This window comes from Limanda limanda, chromosome 13, assembly GCF_963576545.1.
Source record: "Limanda limanda chromosome 13, fLimLim1.1, whole genome shotgun sequence".
Taxonomy (NCBI): Eukaryota; Metazoa; Chordata; class Actinopteri; order Pleuronectiformes; family Pleuronectidae; genus Limanda; species Limanda limanda.
In genome coordinates, this window is record NC_083648.1 from 17657333 (window position 1) to 17680914 (window position 23582).

The 23582-nt window shown below is 42.7% G+C and overlaps 3 protein-coding genes across 6 annotated transcripts; 1 reads left to right on the top strand and 2 right to left on the bottom strand.

Annotated features, from left to right (window-relative positions):
• Positions 1–49: 49 nt before the first annotated feature.
• Positions 50–3794, bottom strand: LOC133018457 (sodium/potassium-transporting ATPase subunit beta-3-like). The gene is made up of 7 exons (XM_061084825.1): positions 3683–3794; positions 2228–2356; positions 1846–1944; positions 1558–1751; positions 1388–1438; positions 747–833; positions 50–654 (listed from the first exon to the last, which is right to left on the bottom strand). Exons 1-7 carry the CDS (start codon positions 3792–3794, stop codon positions 487–489), a joined length of 840 nt encoding a protein of 279 aa, XP_060940808.1. The 3' UTR covers positions 50–486.
• A 2488-nt stretch (positions 3795–6282) lies between these two features.
• gk5 (glycerol kinase 5) lies at positions 6283–15289 on the bottom strand. The gene is made up of 16 exons (XM_061084991.1): positions 14570–15289; positions 14387–14480; positions 13918–13993; positions 13652–13745; positions 13384–13515; positions 12609–12684; positions 12290–12351; positions 12127–12200; positions 11850–11910; positions 11237–11363; positions 11044–11148; positions 9765–9859; positions 8701–8804; positions 8556–8615; positions 8147–8280; positions 6283–7567 (listed from the first exon to the last, which is right to left on the bottom strand). Exons 1-16 carry the CDS (start codon positions 14693–14695, stop codon positions 7395–7397), a joined length of 1593 nt encoding a protein of 530 aa, XP_060940974.1. The 5' UTR covers positions 14696–15289; the 3' UTR covers positions 6283–7394.
• LOC133018592 (nucleolin-like) lies at positions 14903–23268 on the top strand. 4 transcript variants are annotated; one of them, XM_061084989.1, is made up of 19 exons: positions 14903–14958; positions 16037–16103; positions 16218–16325; positions 16409–16516; positions 16816–16947; positions 17163–17252; positions 17348–17471; positions 17578–17726; positions 17908–18037; positions 18165–18325; positions 18482–18611; positions 18698–18831; positions 19223–19349; positions 19439–19620; positions 20898–21024; positions 21123–21322; positions 21992–22118; positions 22215–22369; positions 22948–23268. In XM_061084989.1, exons 3-19 carry the CDS (start codon positions 16229–16231, stop codon positions 23007–23009), a joined length of 2235 nt encoding a protein of 744 aa, XP_060940972.1. In that variant the 5' UTR covers positions 14903–14958; positions 16037–16103; positions 16218–16228; the 3' UTR covers positions 23010–23268. The 4 variants fall into 4 exon arrangements, with proteins under 4 accessions (XP_060940972.1, XP_060940971.1, XP_060940970.1 ...); XM_061084988.1 differs by lacking the exon at positions 14903–14958 and adding an exon at positions 15295–15430 and having other exon boundaries at positions 16221–16325; XM_061084987.1 differs by lacking the exon at positions 14903–14958 and adding an exon at positions 15296–15430.
• The last annotated feature ends 314 nt before the right edge of the window (positions 23269–23582 follow it).

Sequence of the window (23582 nt, forward strand, 5' to 3'; positions counted from 1 at the left end):
AAGTCGTATCAGCAACTACACAATAGCTCCAAATGGCTTGGTTGCAATGGCAATAAGTTACCTAGTCACGTCAATACTAAAATAAAAAATTAACTGAGTGGAGGATGAGCAGTGCAACGGGTGGAGGAATGAAAGGACGGATGGATAGATGGATGGATGGATGGATGGATGGGTAGGGGGGAGCTGAGCCTGTGTCTTGTTCTGGGAATCTTTGAGGAGGTCAGCAAGGAATGTTGAAGGAAAGAAGAGTCACAAATGTCAGCAAAGCAACATTCCATAAATCTGTATCAACCGGTAGCCAAAACCATCTGCATTACACGCTTCGGCCCCATCCCAACATGCAGTCTTTGTGACACATTTGACACTTCCTTCCTTTTTCTTTCTTTTTTTTGTGTTTCTTTTTAATCTTTAAACATAAATCCTTATCAAACATGGGCAGCCTCTGCAACCAGTTTCCCTTCTACCGGGCGTCCTCTGCTTCTCCTCTCACTCGACCACCTTGATCCTGAAGATGACGCGACCCAGGAACTTATCCCTGTCGTCGTTGTTGTTGAGGTCGGATCCCTCCACCTTGCACTCCACCGTCAGCTCCTTGTTGTAGTCCTCCTTGTTGAGTAGCAGCTTCACGGCCACCAGGGGCTGAACGTAGCTCTCCTGCAATTGGGGGAAAGAGGAGGCCGTCTGTCAATAATGTGTCAACGTGTCGACGTAAGCGGACGTGATCCGACTGGGGGATGAGTACTTACGTGAGCTTTCTTGCCATAGTAGGGGAAGTACATCTGATCAATAAGGCCTTCCCTTGGGAAATAATGCATTTGTACGGGAGTGTCTTTCTGTGGAGGAGAACAATTGTTTAAGTGTGTGGCATTAAAGAAATGCATTATGTTGCATTAATATCATATTTGCGAGGAAACACATGAGACGGGACGCGGGAAAAAAAGAAAAAAGCAATGACTCTGCTGTTTATTGAAGATGTTTAAACGACTACGTGGAAAACGTGTCGTGTTCTGCTTTAATCTGCAAAAAGGATGTTTGAGGCTGAAAATAACGCAGATTAGATTAAAAAACGACTTGAAAAAAATGACACTGGGATGAGTTAAGAGACACCTGCATGATGTTACATAATGAAATGTGCTAACACCCCTACTGGCCTTAATCCTCATCATTTACATACTGTATATCTCTTACCCTAAGGCCATCAGAGACAGCATGCAGAAAGAAATCACACACAAGAAAACACAAACAAAAAAAAGAAGGACAAACGAAAGAAAGATGAACAGAAGGAAAATATTGAGACTTTGAGATTGTTGTATGAGAGAAATCAAAAAGGAAAAAAAATACACATACAAGCAAGTGGCACGTGCATAGTCAGGACAAACGGGTTTACTTTTATTGCGCAGCTGATGTAAGGCTTCCCGCGCGGCTTCAGGCCAATGATCTGTGAAGGAGACAGGAAGAGTTGAGAATTTTAGGAGAAACACCTAAAACAAAGTGAAACAATTCTAAGGCTTTTGACAACCACAAGCACGTATCAGTCAAAGTGGAAGGGCGCGTTACCCGGTTCATTTTCAGCAGCACGCACGGTTTTCCCTCAGAATATCCAAAGTTGGTGTCAGAGAGGCCGGAGCAAAGACTCAGGAAGGATCTCTTGAAGCGGCAAGCTTTCTTCGTCATCTCCTCAGTGTCGTCCTGCAGGAAATGTTCTCCTTGAATGCACTCCTCATTCTTCTCCTGCTCTGTTTCGTTATATTCTGAGAGAGAGATAGAGATTCACAGCGTGGAGAGTGGAATTAATGTCACTATCCGGGTTTATTCATCCGTGCTTCGGGGGAGACTTGCACTTACTTTGCAGGAAGGACTCCAGGTGCTGGACGTACTGAGAGTACTGCTGCGGTTCGGATTTGTTGAACGCGATATCCAGAGAGTTGGGTCGAATCACCAGCCCTGCAACAGAGACGAAAAGTAAAGTAAACATTGTAAATGATTCCAACAAGAGAAACTAATGCACAAGCAATTCTCCGTCCAGGTGCACTCATGTTATCTCACAGGATGGGATTTCATAACAGGTCGATGCAGAAAGCCGCTGTAATGTAGTACATTATTGTGACAGCATCTCATTGGTGCAATTATGAATAATGAATGGCTCAAAGAGAAATGCTGCCAGTTACAGTACCTGACAGCCCCCCCCCCCCCCCCCCCCATACACTGACCGTCCAGACACACTAACCTGGATTGGGGACGCGGTCTCTGTACTTTGGCACGTAGTCATCCAGAGTGAGCAGCATCACCCACATGGTCAGGGCGAACATGCCGGCCAAGAAAGCGTAGAAAACCAGGTAGAACAGCAGGATGAGGCCTGGAGGAAGATTGGAGATAGACAAGGAGAAATGAGACATAACGATGGAAGGAGGAAGAGAGGGGACATGTATAATTAACTACCAGCTTCAACCCTACACAGGCTCGGACAAATGCCTTCAGATGTTCTTGTATCGCTCCTCGGCTGCAGCCTGGAGAAAGCTGTCATTTGAGTGTATTATCCCTTTGATAGGAACCATTTTCCAACAAGGGGGGGGAAATGCTGCTCGGTGCTAACAAACGTGGAGCCAGCATTCACAGCAAGAGATGCTCCATTTTAAAAACACTGTAAGTTGGAGGGAAGATGCTGCAGCGCCCAGAGCAGCTGCTGCCTCCTCCATCCTGCAGAGGAGGAGGGGAAACAAGAAAAGGGGGTCATGGCTATGGAAAGATCTGAGTCAAAATGGTTCACCACCATCCAGGCTCTCACAGCATGGATGCCCTCTAAGTTGACAGGCTAAAAAAAAGGGATGGACCCCTCAGCTTCTTGCTGTACAACCCTCCCCCCCACCCTCTCTCATTCCTCTTCAACAGTATCCCACAATGCACCTGCCTGGTGTGTGAAAGAGAGAGAAAGAGGAGAGAGTGGAATCCCATTTGACCTTGACAGGCATGCTAATGTGGGCGGCCATGCAACTGCAATGGAGCATCCTACTGCACAGCAGCGCAGGGGCCCAGGCAGCCCGACGGCCCGGTTGCTGGCCTATAGGAGCTGGCAGCTGGAGGGGGGGTGCTGGGCTTCTACCTCGCTCTGGAATTTACTGGGGGATCATTACATAAAAATGTGTGGCCTGTATCAGCAATGGATTCAGCTCCAGGAGGCTGGAGCACTCTCTTCTCATGTGATTAGGTAATGAGGGGGGGTTTCATCATCAGCTGCGGTCTGCCGCGAGAATGTGATTTCCCTGGTAATCCAATGAATACAGATGATAAATATGAATAAGAAGATGCTCATCATCATCATCACCTGGTTATTTTTGACTAAACAGAAGCTGGTGCGCACACACACACACACGCACACCTTTCATAGCATCATACATCTTGGTGAGCCTCTTGGTGGAGGCTTCTCCTTTACACCTTCATGTAGGCCTGTGATGGCCCCTCAGCTAATCCATTATCGACATGGCAGGCATTGTATTGCACACACCAACACACACGCACATATATATCTATATATATTTTTAATGTATAGATATATATATATATACATGTTTAGATATAGGTTGAAGAGAAACACATCTATAATGATTTGATATGGATTTTTAAAAAAAGGGACAGATGAAGCCTCCGCTCGTCCCCTGGTTGGGTGCGTGTGCCGGGTCCTTACCCCAGCTGCTGGCCGTGCGTCCCAGCAGCTCCCCGGTCCTCGGGTTGTAGATGGAGTCCTTCCAGCTGGACGTGTTCTCCTTGGTAGCGGGTTTATCCTCGGTGGTCGCCATGGTGGTGGTGTTTTTCTTTTGCGTCTCTCTCTTCCCTTCCCTTTTAAAAATTTTTTTTTTTAAATATTTGGTCCAAAATGTGCGGTTTCCTCTGCCTATTAAAAAAAAAAGAAAATGCAGAAAAGCGCAGCGGGGCGATGCGATGAGGCGAAGGGGCCGGCGAGGCGGCGGTGAGTGGTTGGATCAATGGTTGGGAAGGAGTGGGCGGTGTAGAAAAGAGGGAGAGCAGAAGGAGAGAGATGCTCTGGTGGAACAAAAAAAAAACGAGAAGGGGAAGGTGAGGAGAGAGAGAGAGAGAGAGGGAGAGAGATAGTGTGTGAGAGGGAGAGAGAGAGAGAGAGCGGGAGGGAGGGAGAAAAAGAGAGAGAGAGAGAGAGGGAGAGGGAGAGAGAGAGAGAGAGAGAGAGAGAGAGAGAGAGAGAGAGAGAGAGAGAGATAGGGTGAGAGAGAGAGAACGTCAGTGACGTCTACACGAACCCATAAATAGAGCGCACATTATTTCTCCTCATCCTCACTCATGTTATAATGGCCACAGTGGGGATGGGAAACAAACTGGAGTCTCCACAATGTCTGTGGCGCTCAGCAGAGGAGCTGTGGCTGGAGGTGCTTCATGGATACTCCATGGCTTCTGTGTTACACATCACAGTCTTCGTGATTTGTTATGGGTTCGCTCATAGGGTTCGCTCCCCCTCTTCTTCTTCTCCTGCGTACAAGTCGTGCGCACTGAGTCACCAAACCGGCAACCAATCCAACAGAGGCTGGAGTCCGGATGCGCTTCTGAGAAAAGTCTACAACACGCACGCACGCACGAACGCACGCACGCACGCACGCACGCACACACGCGCGCGCGCACACACACACACACACACACACACACACACACACACACACACACACACACACACACACACACACACACACACACACACACACACACACACACACACACACACACACACACACACACACACACACACACACACACGTGTTCTTATCAGGGCCGGGTCTAGACAGGCATGTATGAGGGGGCAGCCACAAATCTTGAGGGGGCATTGTGCTTTATTATATTATTATTATTATAAATTGGGATTTAGTTTGAGGGGGCACAACATTTATTTGAGGGGGCCAGGCCCCCTCTTGCCCCTGCCTAGACCCGGCCCTGGTTCTTATACATACTAGTAGATGATGCTATTTATGACTGACTGGCTGAGCATAGATATTTGGGGCATTTGCCAATCCTTGTTGCTATGGCAATTGAGCAATACTGAAACTGGAGAGCGTGTGCATGTGTGCGTTACTGCATGCATGTGTGTGTGTGTGTGTGTGTGAGAGAGAGAAAGACAGAGAGCATACAGTGTGCATGATTGTAAACAGATGTGTCAAAGTTAAGAGAGAACACTTCACCGCAGAGTGGGACCGGGTCGCAGCCTTTTCTCCATCAGCTTCCCAATTGCAGGACAAATGTATCCTCTTCCATGAGATGTACATGTAAATATCTGCTTTGGCAATATGTGTGCACACGCACGTTGTACGATGACAGGTTAACTAAACTGAGAGAGGAGTTTGTGGACGCCAAGGGAGAGGATGAGATACTGATAGAATGAAAAAAGACAAATAAGCTTAACTTCTAACCCCCTGACACTGCAGCCAACAAACCCAGTGTGTCACAGAGAGAGTGAAGGGAGATGGGGGGGGGGGGGAGTTATATAAGGACCCTGATGCAGGGTTCAGCTCATATGGGGGAGGGGGCTCGGAGTGGTCACAGTGCATCTAGTTCCTGCTGTCAGAATGAATTTGTTGCAAGGCAGAGCCCACCACTACTCATACGATGCAGCACCAGGCACGATACCAGCGCACGCATGCACACACACACACACACACGCGCATTTAACTGATTAGTGTGAGAGCTGGCGGCACTGATTCATGGGTTAGTCCTATAGTCGGCCTCACTCACTCACTCGAGAACATTTTTCCCTGTGAAGGCATCTCCACGTGAGCAGAGCCCACTGGCGAAAAGAAAAAACTGCCTCTGTTTGAGTGCGAGTGCTGAGATTGACAGGTGGTGCAGAGAAGTGTGTGGGTGCAGGCGATGGACGCCTCGATGCAGAAGAAGCTATACAGTACTGATGTGTGCGGTGTTCCTCAAACGCGTTAACAAGTGCACAATCCTCCCATTGTTTAGGAGAACCCCCTTTCTGGGCTCTCAATTAGCAGCCCCCTTCACCATACCAGCACCATGAGCAGGAATACACACCCCATTTGTTCTCAGTCACTCCATCCGCAGGCTGCCATAGCAACCCTCACAGTGAGGTCACTCACATCAACGGGCAACAATCCCTACACTCATCTAACAGCCTAGGTTTCTGATAATTCCCCAGGCACCAGACAACGGCACTTCCCCTGAGTCCATGTGGAGGTGAAACCCTTCAGGCAGCATCTGTCACGTACTGTCGGCACGACAACGCTGAAATCACCACAAGGACACTGCTGATTATTCATGTTTTTAATACTAGCCCTTTTACACCTTACAAAATACCAGGAATGTTCTGCGATTAGGTAACAAATATGATACAGATATTGATTATTGGTTATGTCCCAGCGGTTTATGTTCAAGTGTTAGAAAATCTTGCATGTGATGACCTTAAATGTCATTTTGATCTGATGCGGTTATTCCATAGTGTCACTTTGCATAACAAGGACAAGTACAAAGAACCATGTTAGAGCGTTAAGAAAGGTTAATTATATTTTAGATCATTTCTAAACTGAGCTTCACAGTTCACATTGTTTACAGGCGATCATAACATGATAAGACGGGATAGTTCTGTCATCAGAGTTCGTCAGGTCAGGTTAAAGACTCGAGTCATAACATTATCATATGACATCAACGTGGTTATCCCTATGCACAGAAATACGTAAGGCTGGAACAAATCAACAAAAAAAACATACTAGTACCTGAAATAATGGCTACAGAACATGGACTGACAACTACTAACACTTAGTACAAATTTGAGCATGTCACTTGAATACATGTCAATATTTATTTATGAAAGGCAACATGCTAATTGGAGTTTCTAAACAAGACTCACACCTTCAAAATAATTAAGTGCAGTCTTCCTTCCTCTGCAGAGGATCGTGTGTGAATCTGAGATGAATGACTGTAATCTGCGGTGTCTTATTGACATGTGGCATGTGGTTGCTATGGCAAGTCCATCAATTACAAAGCTGTAAAGCCAGTCATTAGCGCCCCCATGTGGAAAAATACTATAACAAATACGATTCAATCTGGATAAAATACTAGGAAGACGCTGCCGTGACCTGAGATCGAGAACAACAAGAGGATTGATCTGAACATTTTGCTACAGTGTGAAACAATCAAGTATAGTAACGTGGACTTTTTCAACACTCCTGCAGTGCTATACCATGACATCAGTGGGTCTGACGTTTCAGCTTCTCTATTGTCAGTTTTTGGCATCTGGACCAGATTGTGATTCACAAAGATTGACCCTGGGACTGGTTTAGGGATGCAGCGAATGGTTGTTAGTTCTGGACCATCTCTATTCAAACTCATTTGGAATGTGGTCCATCCCTGGATCTCCACTGTCAAGGTTTGCTGTACCAATTCATGGAACGTCGGAGAGCTCTCTCCCAGCTCTGGACGACGGGGATGTACTCCCGATTCCGGCTGTCAGCCCCCCCCTTGGGTACCACTTGAGGCAAGAACGCCCTGTCAGTGCTATGCAGCTTCTTCAGCTCTCTCTGGCTCCTCCAGTAACCTGCAGTGACAGATGAGGACAAAGGAAGACTTAGGGAAACAACGTGAAGACAATTTTTGTTTTTTAAATTATCCGGGAAATCCTAGAATTGATCAACGAGAGTGATGCAAATGAGTTCATTCCCCCAGATGAACAGGAAGTCAATGACTTACAGTAGAAGGTATTGGATATTTTGGATATCACGCAACGCTATTGTCAACTGATCCAATATGAACTAATGCTGATCAAGCACATTAGCATTCGTGACCACCTGCTTCTGTCCGGTTTTAAAACAACAGGAACAAATCCTTTGGTAGTAAGTGACTATTTTATATAAACGGATAAACTGTGGATTTAATAAGCACTGGCTGAGTTCCTGTTCTTAACCTGCCTGTTTGGAACGGGCTGTTTGCTTGGCCTGTGCTGATGCTGCTGGCTGTAGCTTTCCTTCTGAAAATGTAAAGGTGACCTGCAGTAACTGAGCCACAGCAAGTAAAGACTGACTGCTGGACACAGTCTGCAGAACCCTGAACACCACTTAAGTCGATGAGTCCAAAACAGCATAATGCAAATATTGTGTGTGGATGTGTCTCAGCGTACCGGCTCCTAGTCCAGCGACAAAAGCAGCACCCAAACACGACATCTCATGGTGTTGCTGTCTCGCTACCTTCCTGCCGAACAGGTCTGCAGTCAGCTGCATGACGAAGTCGTTGGCGGAAACACCACCATCCACCCTGAGAGGGAAGGAACCAACAACAAGGCACTCAGTTACACTGCAGCTCACTTTACTGGAAGGGTCCGAGAGAAACATGAAGTAGACATGTAATGGATTGCCAATAAATACTGGAGAAGCAAAGTACAATTCAGACTACTGGATACAACCTGCATCCTACAATCAGATATTGCACAGTAAGCTGCAGTGGCCAGACGTGAGTTAAAGGCGTCTTTCCCTCCAGCAGATCAAACCTACATTACTCTCATCACATACGTACTGACATGCACAGTGTACCTGATCTTTGTGATAGGAATCCGAGTTTCTTTCAGCATCGTCTCATAAAGCTGCTTGTTTCTGCAAATAATTAAAAATAAGGAAGACCATGAATTATCAGGATTCAGAAGTTAAAAAAGAAACAATCTTTTTCAAAATGACGAACCTGAAGGCGACAGACTCCAGTATGGCACGGACCAGATGGCTTTTTGTGGTTGTAGGTTTGAGGCCCATGAGTGAGGCACAGGCTTTAGGGTCATTCAGAGGAGCCTTAAATAAATAGAGTGTGTACACAAACATTTCGAGTGAAAAACAGATGTGACGCAAAGAACGGTTAAATAATTACCTGTGGAACTCAACAATCTCGGGACAACAAACATGTAACTAAACTGTTCTACTTGGTTACCATATGTAACAGTAGCTCTAGGTTAAACAACCATGCGTAATTTGTAATCATATCTTTGCAAATGAACCGTTAACATAAGGACACACACTTACAAAGGCCAGTTCACAAAGGAGGGCATAGAAAAAAAAGAGACACACAACAATGTTACAGTGGAAAATAAGGCAAAACTTGACACACATGCCTGGAATGGCTAAATGTCATTATTGTCAATCAATGTGCACTAGTATGTGCTGCAACAGATACACACATTTTTGCTTTTGGTGAATACACTGTTATATCAACTGTTTAAGTGTTGTACTTCTGACTACTGCACTGCTAGTGCCATCCAACCTCTGCAGCTAATACAGAATGCAGCTCAGCTGGTCTTCAACCTACTTAGGTTCCCTCACACTACACTGCTCCTCCCCGCGCTTCACTGGTTACCAGTGGCTGTCCACATCCGCTTAAAGACACTAGTACTTGCGTTCCGTGCTGCAAATGGATCACGACTATTTGCTGTCCTGGCTCTAAAATGTTGGAACGAGCTCCCAATGGACATCGGGACATCCGAAAGTCTATACATCTTCCGCCCCAGGCTAGAAACACATCTCTTCTGACTAGACTTTGGTTAAGAAGATGACGGTCTAATAAACATCAACATAAATAAAAAAAAGTTTAGTTGCACTTATATATGTAACACGTTGTAGTTTGGCTTTTCTGAAGCTAATTGTACTTACATGACTCTTGCTGTTCTGGGTTTGTACCCTCATGGTTGAATGCACTTATTGTAAGTCGCTTTGGATAAAAGCGTCAGCTAAATGATATGTAATGTAATACACGTCTACCTGCAGGCCACTGAAGGAAGGTACGAAGCACACGCCATCAGAGTCACTGACACTGTAAGCCATGTCACTGGTCTCCAAGACGTCAGAGAAGAGCTCTGTAACAACACACACATTCAATCGGTCACTTACTGACTTACTCAGCGATTTACTACACCTCGATAGATTTAAAAGCTCTATGAGAAGATTTCTGTCCACTAGGGGCGGCAGAACAATCGGAAAACACAAGCATATTCTAAACTATTAAAGTGGCTAAGCGCAACATGTGGAAATTCAGTTGCCTATTTAAACATCCTGCAGGCCCAGAGAAACATTAGCCTTCACTTGAGGTCATGTTTCAGGCACTTTGGCAAATACCACGTCCTCTGTTTGCTCTGTTTTTAGTTCCCACCCACTCCTGAGGGATATATCAGGCTGTTTAGCTGCTACATTCTTCACTATGTTCTCCAGCTATTTGCTTACTTTGTGTGTCATTTGGTGTCTGTTTATTTGGGTTGTGTACCTGTGTTTTGCACTGTTAAAAGACAACATCAACACATGTGAATGAGCACATGAAAAGATGATAAAGACAAATAAATGACATCAGAAATGCTGCTTGTTTTTACATATACTATATTCCTTAAAATACGGTTTGGTTTTATTCTAAAGAATGTAAAAATAATTTGAATGTTAGGATTTTCTAAATCCACAGTTCTGATAAGATCTGGATCATAGTTCACTTCATACTTTTTTTTTTATTTACATTTTTAAAATCAAAGTGTTCCTTCACTGGTGACTTGAATGCTCTCTGTGGCTCCACAATCTCATGGTTACAAACCACCCTGAGCTAATTATGCCAACTTTTACTGCAGACGTGATCATTCAGTCATGATTGGATCAAACCAGTCATGTGACATATGCAGTTGGGAGACAATAAAATATATGTCATGTGCAATTTTTCCTAAACATACAGCTTTCCCTACACTTGTATACCTTCAAATCATGGTTTCTATATGTAACTACATATATTGAATTTTGAATCTCGAATGTTATACACCAATGTTCAGGAGAGGAAACTTTTTGATTACTTATCTCGTCCACACTAACATTTTCCGCTACGCAATCCTAACTGATCAAAAGTAGGTTTACTTGTCTGGGCCAAAAGATACGTGTCTGATCAACAGTTGAAGCCATGGCCCTTTCCTTGCTGTGATTATGTATGGTGATGTTTTATATGAATAAGACAGAACTCAGAGCCCCTTAGTCAGGTCAAATTGTCCAACTCATTGTGTATACAGCTCACCCAGATTCTGTGCCCATTTGATGGCAGTGCCCGTGTCTGCAGAATTGCCCTCTGCCAGGTAAACCACCTCTGAGCCGATCTTCCATCCCACCAGAGGATACAGACCTACAGAGAACAAACACCGGTTTGTAATGTTCCTGCACATGTGGATATATAAGTATGGATACTCTCATCGCACTGCGTTTTCTTTTACCTGCTACAGATGTATGTGGTTTGCTTCCAGTGTTGATGTCCATGAAGGTGCCTGTTCCCATGGTGATCTTCACATCACCAACATCGAAGCAACATTCTCCAAACATGGCTGCCTGCTGGTCCGCCATCTGCAGCAGAGCGACAGTTTGTTGCAAACACACTGAATCCTGAGCAGGTTTAGTCTCAAAGCAGCAACACCGAGTTTTTAACTTACACAGTGTTTGATATGGGATAGTTCAATTCTTAAGTCCATGGTTTTACTTCTCTACTATATCAATTCAGTCTCTCCTTGTTTTATTTTATATGCACTGTCTTTTATATTTTGTATTTCTACCATGAAGGAGCTATAAACATAATTTAATGTTTAGCACATATATTTATATTAATTGTATCTAATTAACATTTTGTAAACATCATCAACTGAATGACAACCTGAATACAAGCCTCATGTTCCCAGTTGCTGATTAACTAAGATCCTGGAATTAATATCCTTTTTACAACATAATGGTAGTGACACGCTGGCAGAAACGCAGAAGGTCGCAAGTAATTGGTATTTTTATTATTATCATAATCACGCAGATAACATGTTTGATGTCAAGACTTTGACAACTCACCATTGACATGATTGGAATGGAAACTCCGAAGATTGACTCGTCTGTGGAACCAAAGTCGTGGCTGGTGCATCATGAAGGAGAGACCAGAGATAAAGCATCACTCTCTGTCAACCCCCCCAACTGGAGGCCATGGGCTTGCAATCATAACTATACGTCTCTACGCTATGATTCTGTATTTTACAGTTTCAAACATTGTGCAGACGCTGAAATGATTTGAATGTTTAAATAACTTTGTAATGTACAGTGAGCTGGAAGTGGAAGGAGATTGTTGACTCACCCTGTGTTTTCTACTTTGGGGAAAATAGAGAGAGGCAGAGATAAAAGAGAGCAGAGAAAACCACTCCAACACATCTGTAGAAAAGGTCACAATGCAGGGAAATGAAGAAAAAAAAACTCACACCAAACACACAGAGAGAATCAGAATGGGACATACACCAGACCTGATAGGAGTCGAAAATGCCTGTTGAACTGGCGTTTGAATAATCTGTGGCATGAACTCGTCCTAAAACAGAAAGGTTGACACAAATTAACGTGTTCTTGGATATTTTTCCAGCTCACTCTCTCTCACGAGAGTCGGCTGAAACCTTTCTGAGGAATTTCATCGCTGACGCAATAGGATTTGAAACACAAAGAACATTACAATCCTGTTTAACACTGAAGGAAATGTAATCCACCGGACAAATTATATATATTACTGTAGTGTGTTTAAAGAGAAACTAAGCTTGTAGACAGATTTCCTACACATGGACTCAAGCTCACCTTTAGTGAGTTTGAATAGCAGCCAAGTGTCTATTGTTCCAAAGCAGCAGTTTCCTTCAGCTACCGCTTGACGAACCTGGACAAAGAGGGAAACATGATGAGGCCGAGAAGAGAGGTGAACCCACAGCCAGGCTCTACAGTTCTATGATATATAATAACATAATAACATGAAAATATTAAAAACATCTATTATATGTTAGTATTCATTTAACTTTTTAAGTTTTAGTCTGTTCAACTAACTTTGCAACAACAGTGCGGTGCAGTTAAAAGCTGAAACAATTTATATTTATTCTCTTCGTCAAAAATTATTTGCCATCATTTTGATGATAAATTAATTATTTCTGTCATTCATTTTTAAACAAAATGTGACATTTTCTCCAGTTCCAACTTTTCAAATGTGAAGATTTCCTCTGGTTTGTATCATTATAAATCGAATATCTTCGATAGTTTGAGCTGATACTTTGGCAAAAAAGTAATTTTATGATGCCACCTTGAGCTTCAGAAAATACTATAGGACATACATTATAGTTCACACAACGTTCTCACTAATCAGAAAAATTATTGCTGTGTTAATCGACAAGGAAAATAATTAGTTGGATGACAGTCTTCTGGTATCAGATGAGACACATAATTGGGGACTTTGGTTTACAGTGCAAACTTAATAAAAACAGTGGATCAGATAAACACACAAGTAGCACGGACCAAACAAGCAGTTTGCGTCAACACTGCTCTGGGATCATTTTATTTGCCTGCACACGTGTGAGAACTCACTCACCTGCTTGTAATGCGTCAGGACCCAGACTAGACGAAAGGTCACATGTTGAGGGGAGAAGACAATAAGACTTGCTGCAAGCAACCGCTTCTGCCTGCTAAGGAAATACAGCACCTTCATCACACCATGGATTGCCTGAGGTTGTTTGAGAAAACAATAAAAAATCAAAATTATGTGATGGGACTTGTTTCAAATAATTTTAAAGTTCTACTATTTCGTCCCTCCTCTCTAGCTGTATTTCTTATTCACTATGCTAAAGTCAAGGACTCACGTTCATGGTGCAGGATCTATTCCAGGACTTCACCAGGTCCGCTGCCCTCTGGTCCTGCCAGCTGATGAAGTTATGATAGGGAACTCCAGTTTTTCTGTCACATGAAAAGAAGATGAAGTAAAAATTACGATGAAATGAAACCAGGATGGAAAAGAACTCCACAGAGGAGGGTTAAAAAGTGTTCAACAGTGATTATTGACAAGTTTGTGCACAAATCACATATAAACTAGTTAAAACTATTATTTGATTACTCTTATTCATTTTACCTGTCCCATGTTGTGAAGGTGCTGCGTTGAGATGAAATGCCAAGGGCTTCTATCTGGCGCATTTGCACTCCTGCATCTATAGCAGCGGACAAAAAAAAGTCACGTTTGGTATAATGTAATTCAATAAAACATCAGCACAGAATACAGACACCAAAATAAGCATGGAGTTAAATAAATACCTTTCTGAGAGGAATAAACAAGTCTGGTGAATGGAAGAATGGTCAAGTTTGAAGAATTCAAACCTCTGGGTATGGTTATCAGTCTTTTTATTGGTGTAGTTAGTGTCAGTAAAAAAGGTCTCGGGTCAACCAGGTCATGGTTTCTTCAGAAGTGGTATAAGTCTATATAAGCAACCAGTCTTAAGTGTATTTGTACAACTTCTGAAGATAGGAAACAATTTAAATTCACGCTTGTGGTATTAATAGTTTCTGGGTTTTTATAATATAAGTGTGTATAGATGCAACTGTACCTTGCACAGCTCCCTTGACCACAGTGATGAACCCCTTCCATAAAGCCTCTGGGTCCATCTCCACATGTCCAACCTCTGGAAACAAGGGAACAACCTGGAGCGAGCATTAGGGGCAGAATTAGAATCAGATTGAATAACACAGAGTGTGATGTGTGGAAGCCAGAGCGATGTAAAGAAGAAGACCTGGGTGGTACATGATCCTCGGATCTTTGCCTCCTTGTCATAGACGTGACCCCTGATGGATGTTGTGCCGACGTCCACTGACAAAATGAAGTGTTCTTTCTTGAAACCGTTCCTCTGAGTCCCCATGGTGAAAACTTCCTGTCCCGGGCAGATGTCCTCAAATCAGCAGCACCACGTCCATCGTCACCTCATGCGACTCCTGTCAGCCCGATACAAACAAACCTTTATCTGCATCGGGTGAAATGTTGCGTTGAGGCTGCAACGTGACCTTCGGACCAATGCTTCCACCTCCAGTCCCACCTCCTCAAAGTGGTCGGATCAATGCTTCCAGTCCCAGTCCATGTAGCAGTGCCACCTCCTCAAAGTGTCCGGATCAATGCTTCGCTAAAGTTAGTTTCCTGTGGGGACAGACTTGGTGTGGTCCACATAGCGAGGCTCAGTTATGTTGAGAGCCAGATCTGAAGCAGGGGGTCGGCCACCTGCAGGAGCTCGGGTCACATCGGGTTAGCTCATTGGCTAGCTGTCACCATAATGAAACCTGAGCGCGAAAGTAGCTTCGACTAAATAAACCGTCTTTTAACACAATAAACTCGACTATAACAACAGCAACTGCATCGTATAGGATCATAAATTAAAGAACAGTTCGGTCTTTCGAAACTATTTTCTGTTACTGTTGTTTTCCCTTTCGTTGAATCGCCTTGGACAACTTCCGTCCTCGTCGGCACCCGTACTATCCCGAGCATGCGCAGTGCCTCGCGTTGAAATAGTCACATGTGGGTGTTTGTAGCTGAACACACGTGTGCACACCGGCTACCTCTCTGACTGTGGCTAATCGCGACGCACATCATGGCAAAGACAGACGTAAGAAAAGCGTTTACATGTACTATTATTCATATTAACCAGGCGTCACCGTGCATTAAGTAGCTAGCTCGAAGCTAACTGGTGTTTGGTGCTATTAGCTGCAGACTGACTAGCTAGCTGTTAGCTGGTGAAAGTCGCACCTGAAACCAGATTTCGGCCTGTAAACGCAAACGGGTTCAACTGCAAGTGTGCGACCTTGTTAACTAGTTTGTTTTAATCCGATTAATACTCATAACGCTGTTATAAGGTTTTACTGTGAAATTCGGCTGGTTAAAATCTGTTAACTTGGTTGAATTTATACATCTTGATAACTGCGAGGTTCTGGGACTCTTCGTCCTAGTTGGTTTAAGCCTCTGGAATTTCTACGGGTTTTGTTATAGGTCACTCTGGATTAGTGAGACAACACTGGTCTTTTGGAGACATGGCCTTGGTTTCTGGAACAAGTCAATCAATACCATATCTCCACTTTCTTTGATTTTTTTAATATTTTACATGAAAAATTTAAAAAAGGATTTGTCTAATGGAATGGATTTTAAGCTGAAGACCTTCTCCTCAGAGCTCACCGTCACACCAACATTATGTAATTAATGTGTTTGTGTCTTTCAGACTCCCAGACGCAAAACAAGACAAAGTAAAGTTGTCGCAGATGAAGTTGGAGAAGGGACCATCACTGGTAAGTCAATCCTTTGAAATAACTGAACATTTACAGTGAATATGACTGATGGACTTAACTTTCAAAACGTCAATAAATAATTAAATGAATGATTAAATTCGTATTAATTTTCAGAAGAACAGACAATGATTGTCAGTTCAAGTGAACCAACTGTTGTCACTGAGGATGCTGGCGCAGGGAGCACAGAGACGAAACAGGAGGAGAAGAACCAAGATGAGCAAGGTGCTGTAAATACATAACATATTTGGCTTGTGACTGAATTTCTGAAGAACGTTAGTAATGAATGAATGTACGTACCTGTTCAGAATCTCAGATGGACTGTGTTATCGAAGTAAAGGGAAGCACAACCACTGTGGCTGTATCCTGGGAGAAGACGAATGAGGGAGAGGCTGATGATTCAGTAAAGGGAACTGGTAAGGAAACCTTTCACTGAAATGTTTGTCATAAGTCTTTATGTTTAAAAACTAATTTGAAGAAAAAAAAGCAGCAGTGGGATTTGTAAGACTCTAAAGGGACAAGGCATTGTCTGATTACCTCATACGATTTGTAACCACTCATAACACGACCTTTTAGCCTGAATGACAACACAACCGAGAAGTAATGACTCATATATTTCCCAAGTGAAAATAGGTTTTTTGATTCAAGTTGCTGGTAACCTATAAGTATGAAACTCTCTAGAAGCTAAAGCAAGTTGTACAAATTCCCTCTTTAGAATCTGAAATGGCCACTGAAGAGAATGAAAGTACAACCACAGTAACTGGGACAGAGAAGCCTGAAGGACAGAGCATCTCCATTCAACAGGACACCAATGGAAATGAACCGATGGTTGTTGGAGTGAAAGCAGGTAAGGACAGTTAACATTTCGTAGTCAGTGATAAAAAATCTGCTTCAAGTAGTTCAGACCTGGGAATAACATCTGTCCTGAGTGACAAACTCTAGGTACAGGTATGACAGATTTTTGTCTTAGCGGACAATCTCCCGCTGCGTTGGTCATGTCTACAATGGCTTCAGTGAACAATCTTGTAACCAAATAACTAACTTGTTGTCTATGTGTTAAAGGGAAATCAAGGAAACGGAAAAGCAAGGCACAAGCTAGTGAAGCTAAAGTTGAGACTTCTCCAGCAAAGAAAACAAAGCTCATCAATGACGGTATGAACTCAAAATGAGACCAATTGTCAAATTCATTCAAGTCCTTACGTTTCTTAGGTTCTGTCGTCACATTTTCACTCTCTTTGTTGCTGTAGGTTTTTGTCTTTATGTTGGCAACCTGAACAACGCCAAAACATTTGAAGAGGTGAAAGATTCATTAGCAAAATACTTCATGACACAAAGTCTTCTGTTTCAAGACATCAGATTAGACCGATCCAAGTGAGTATTTGTTTTTTAAACTTCATTCTTACTCTCAGGTTATTTGAGCAGTAAACCGGCTGTAGATGAATGTGACAGATTCTAAATGAGCTCACCCCTGCTGTAGAAAACATGCACATGTAGATCTGGCCTCCGAGATGGACCTGACCAAAGCCTTGACCTTTAATGGAGAGATTATCCTGGAGAAGCCAGTGAGGATCGCCAAAGCAAAGGTCAAAAGTGCTGACGAGGTGAAAACACCGGTGGACAAAAAAGGTAACTCCTTAAATTGTTCAATTACACATAAATTTAAATCATGTTTTACTTGTCACTAGATAACGATGTAATAATTATGGCTCTGTTCAAACCACAACCACAGGCAACAGTGGTGATTTATGATGTGATCTGGGAATACAAAACATAGACATTTAATGTAAGAGAACTCCTCTGTCTGCAGCTGCAAGAGATGCCCGATGTGTGTTCGTGAAGAACCTGCCATTCACTGCAACAAAAGCAGACATTCAGAAAATTTTCCAAAAGGCCATCAACGTCAGGTTTCCTGATGGAGCTGAAGGACCAAGCAAAGGGTGAGAGTTTGAAAAACCTCTACAAATGTGTCAAATGTGCATAATAAAATTTAAAAAAACTTAAATATGGCTCTAAAACTCTCTTGTGGTAATGTTTACTAGATGACATTTGTTTATTTGTCAACAGGATTGCCTTTGTGGAGTTTAAAACTCCAGCCATTGCCAAGAATGTACAGAAGAAAATGCAAGGAGCCAAGATCGAAGATCGAGTTTTAATTGTGGACTCTGTCAAACGCACAGATGAGACTAAAGTCAGCAAAGCTTCTGACGCCAAAAGCATCACAAAAGGTAAATTCTAGACAGTTTACAAATATACTGTGAAATGTTAACAAAAAACTAAAGCTAATTAAATTCATTTAGATTTCTTTTGTTCTGCACATCAGTTAATTAAATCTGGAATTTTTTAGCAGTTTTCACAAAAGGTTTGCCACTCATTTCTCGCAGCGGCTGCTCCTCCAAACAACACATTATTTGTGAGCAACATGTCTTTCGATTTGAAAGAAAAAACCCTCAAGAAATATTTTCAGAAAGCTATTGACATCAAAATGCCTCTAAGCCAAGGCAAATCCAAAGGGTAAGTACACAGGCCCACTTAGTCCTTTGTTTTTCAAAAAAGAAAGTGTTTGAATATTCTCAAGAAACATCTGTTATTCTCTGCAGATATGCGTTTATTGAGTTCGCAACCGTGGCACAAGCTGCAAAGGCCTTAAAAAACACCCAAAACATCAACGTCTTCAAGAGGACAATGAAGGTGCAGTTCTATGAAATGAAAGCGGACCCAGCTAAGGCAAAAGGTATGCATGACAAATCCATGTATGTTACTCGTCCCATGAGCTGATCAGGGAAATTGTATAATTAATAATGGAAACTATCAAGTGTTTCTGCAGCCATTTTGGTTGTCTTCAGACCTGCTATTAACATCAGTCCTGAGAGAGCTGATCACAAGGGAACATTTTTTCACTTCCCTACTCTATATACAAATAAACTTGTATATCTTTTGTGTTCACACTGTTAGTTTTATTCACACACTGTGAAAACAATGTTGTTCACATGCATTCCAGACCAGCTCCCACCTGTGATTGGATCACTCAGGATGCATGTTAATACAAGGACTGAGCAGGGCGGTTGAATTTGTATAAGTTATGAAAATCTTGATACCAGAGTTGTGTTTTTTTCTCTGTTTAGTGAGTTTAAAGACGCTGATAATAGGGAACCTTTCTGAGAAAACCACTGCAGAGACTCTGAAAAGTGCTTTCGAAGGAGCCCTCACTGCAAGAGTCGCTGTGGATAAAGAGACCGGAGCTTCAAAGCAGTGGGTGGCATCAAGTTGCTGTGGCAAAAGTGTAAAGATGTCGCCTGTTCTTCAAGTCTCCTTAACCATGTCTGCTTCATTTTTCTCAGGTTTGGTTTTGTGGAGTTTGAGAGTCAAGAAAATTGCAAAGCTGTCAAAGAAGCCATGCGAGACTGTGAGATCGATGGCAGCAAAGTGACTGTGGCTTACGCGAATCCACAGACTGGAAAGGGAGAACAAGGCACCAAAGGAGGACCTCCCGGGGGTCAGACTGCAGGTCTGAGCAGAGGAGGTAACTGGTTTATCAAGGAGATGGCAGTAAATGATGAATTTAATTACAGTGAAAGCTGCACAAATCTATATTGTTACATTGACATTTTTAATGAAATTCATTTTAGCTAAGTGATATGATTATTTTGTAATCTCAGTCATGAATGCAGCCTGAATAAATACATTTTAGCTAACTCCTCACACCACTAGGTAATCTATTAGATCTTAGTTGAGAATCACTTTTACTGGATCAAATATTTTTTCTTTGAGGGTATTTTTTTACTTTATTTATAAAGTTTTTTCCTTCTTTTAATACAGTAGGTAGGTTTATATTAATACAATTTCTGAAGACATGCCATAGTTATACAAAAAGATCCTCTCGGTCCATGAGCAGGCAAAACAATGTTTATGAAGCCCATTCAATGGCTGTGACCGGGGAGGTAGAGGGAGTCGACCATTAATCGGAGAGTCAGTAGTTTGATCCCCAGCTTGTCGAGTCCAGACGCAGAAGAGTCCTTTGGACAATTTTCCTTCCTGACGGCTGTGCTGTTAGTTAATGAATGGATGCATGACTGACAAAGTGCCTGATATAGGAGATAAAGCTGCTTTAGCAGGTCAATTTGTGTTTTGGTTCTCTTCAGACCTGCTATTAACATGTTTCCTGAGAGCTGATCACAAGTGAACAGCATACATGGTATTAAAATGAGTCCTGAATGTGTCTCCTGTGACCCCTTGTGAATGGATGTCACTTCCCTACTGTATATAAAAATAACCATGTATATCATTGTGTTCACAAAGGCCAATGATGTTGTTTTTATCCAGTCAGAGTTTACAGGTGTGTGTCGGCACGAGCAAGCTATCTAGACAGAGGAGTCAGGAGGCATTGAATAAATCTTGTGCTGATATGAAGAAAGATTTTAGCAATTTAAGAAGTGTCAATCGTGATCAGTTTTGTTATTGTGACAGGGGCCTCAAGCAAATCAATGGATTGACAAAGAAGTGTACAAATATATTTGATTCATTGTGAAACTGTAGTGGGTCAGAGTGAGTCAACTGCGTTGGCGGACCTTCATATGTGTGTGTTCACACTGTGAAAACAATGTGGTCACATGCGTTCAGACCAGCTCCCATCAGGTCTCAGGATGCACCAGGGTGCGTTCAGTCCTGTACTCAGTGCTGACATCTTGTGATTGGATCACTCAGGAGTGGACGCATGTTAATACCAGGTCTGAGCAGGGCCGTTGAGTTTGTATTAGTTATGAAAATGGTAATAACACCGTTGTGTTTTTCTCTGTTTAGTGGATTTAAAAACGCTGATAATAAAGAACCTTTCTGTGGAGACGACTGCAGAGACTCTGAAAAGTGCCGTAAAAGGGGCCGTCACTGCAAGAGTCACTCTGAATAAAGAGACCGGAGTTTCAAAGAGGTGGGTGGCATCAAGTTGTTCATTTACTGTGGCAAAAGTGTGAAGATATCACCTGTTTTTCCAAGTCTCCTTTACAATGTCTGCTTCATTTTTCTCAGGTTTGGTTTTGCGGAGTTTGAGAGTGAAGAAAGTTGCAAAGCTGCCAAAGAAGCCATGCAAGGCTGTGAGATCGATGGCAGCAAAGTGACTGTGGCCTACGCAAAACCAAAGGGCGAGCCAACCCCAAAAACAGTCCTGGCTGGACCTCTCGTTGTTAAGCCTCCACGTCGGGGCAGAGATCGAATCGTCAGCACAGAAGGTAAATGGTTTATCAGGGAGATGGCAGTAAATGATGAATAAAATTATGGTGAAGGTTTATAGCTGCACAAATCTATGCAGCTTTGATAAATAAGTTTTTATGAAACCCCTCAGGCCAGACAATCTGTTAAATCTACCACGACATTTCAGACTAGACTTTGTAGAAAAATCTTGTTACTTTTACTGGATCAAATATTCTTTCTTTGTAGGTATTTTTAAAATGAATTTATATTTTATTTTTCCTTTTAGTACAGTAGGAGAGTTTATACTAATACAATTTCTGAAAACATGCCAGAGTTATGCAAAAAGTTCCTCTCTGCCCATGAGCCGGCAAAACAATATTTATGAAGCCCATTCAATGGCTGTGCCTGGGGAGGTAGAGGGGGTCGACCATTAATTGTAGAGTCAGTAGTTTGATCCCCAGCTCGTCAAGTCCGCAAGCAGAAGAGTCCTTTTGACAATTTTCCGTCCTGACGGCTGTTCTGTTAGTTGATGAATGGATGCATGACTGACAAAGTGACTGATGTAGGAGATAAAGCTGCTTGAGCGGGTCAATTTGATAATTAATAATGGCTGACCACCTGTGATTGGATCACTCAGGACGCATGTTAATACCAGTTCTAAGCTTTGAATTTGGTGATAGCACAGTTGTGTTTTTTTCTCTGTTTAGTGGATTTAAAAACGCTGGTAATAAAGAACCTCGCTGAGACGACGACTGCAGAGACTCTGAAAAGTGCCGTCAAAGAAGCCCTCACTGCAAGAGTCATTCTGGATAAAGATACCGGCGCTTCAAAGAGGTGGGTGGCATCAAGTTGTTCATTTACTGTGGCAAAAGTGTAAAGATGTTGCCTGGTCTCAAGTCTCCTTTACAATGTCTGCTTCATTTTTCTCAGGTTCGGCTTTGTGGAGTTTGAGAGTGAAGAAAATTGCAAAGCTGTCAAAGAAGCCATGCAAGACTGTGAGATCGATGGCAGCAAAGTGACTTTGGCTTACGCAAAACCAAAGGGAGAGCACAGCAACAAAGGAGGCTTGGCTGGCAACAGAGCAGGTAACTGGGTTATCAAGTTAGTTGAGAGAGCTCCTCACATTTGATGGATCAAATTATGGATCTTCTTTGATTTAGTAAGTGTCTGAAATCACTCATTAATCACTATGTAGTCCACTAGTGGCAGTTTGCCATTTTGCAGAGCTGTCCGAATAATCAGGGACATTTTTTTATACTCTATACACGGGATTTATTGTTTCGCACAATGCATTGTGATAAGTAGTGTAAAACCAATGGTCACCAGCAGAGCAATATATACCATCATGCATTGTGCTTGGAGTGGAGAGAGGAGAGCGTGCAGCAGGAACATCCAGACCTGTCACGCAGATGTAAATGAGCAGAGCATCACAGCTCGAACTGCAGCCCACAAGTTTATTTCAACAATTAAATATACGGTCATTCAGTGTGTTTTTAATACCAAATTTAAAATGTGTTTTTATAATTTTTTGTTTTACGATGCCGATATCTGATTCTGGGTAGATTTCCATTACCATCTTTCCTTCATTGGTGTCTAAACATGGTTATTGTCTCTGCTGACTGAGTTTTGAGCCAAAGTAATTTTTCTTTCTATTTTTTTGCAGGAAGAAGACGTAGAGCCAAGACACCACAGGCAGCTGTGGAGCAAGTGGCAAATAAAGGCTAACTTTGTACACGACTCTGACTTTGGGTGGATGTACAGACAAAGTGTGTGATGGTGTGAACATGTTTGAACGTGTGTACAATATTGTTTGTCCTGACTGTGGAACACGTCATTTTACTCGTCATATTTTCTATTAATTCATAGCTACTATGGAGACATAAGTAAGAAGCCTGACTTGTTTAACATTATGCAGGTTTGTCATGTGAAACGTTGCAGCTTGAATCAGCTTGTAAACATGTGAAGATAAAGATTTTAAAAAGTGGTCCGTTTGTGTTTTTATTGAAACTATATTGTGATTAAAGAGGGTGACAGCGGGGCTCTGGTGACACTCACCTGGAATAACACCAGACCCACAGCTAAACATGCCCCCCCACCCCTCACCCCCCCCACACACGCACACACCAGTGGGTAATAATCCAACACTTAACATTTAGGGAGAGTAAAAGGCAGACTGGGATTTCTCCTCGTTTTGGAGTTGGATCCAAGTTGGATCCTGCAGCTCCGTGCACGTGTCGTTGCACGGTCCCCACGTTGTAGCAAAGTGCTCGGATTGAGCCCAAACGTGGTGTGTGCGTG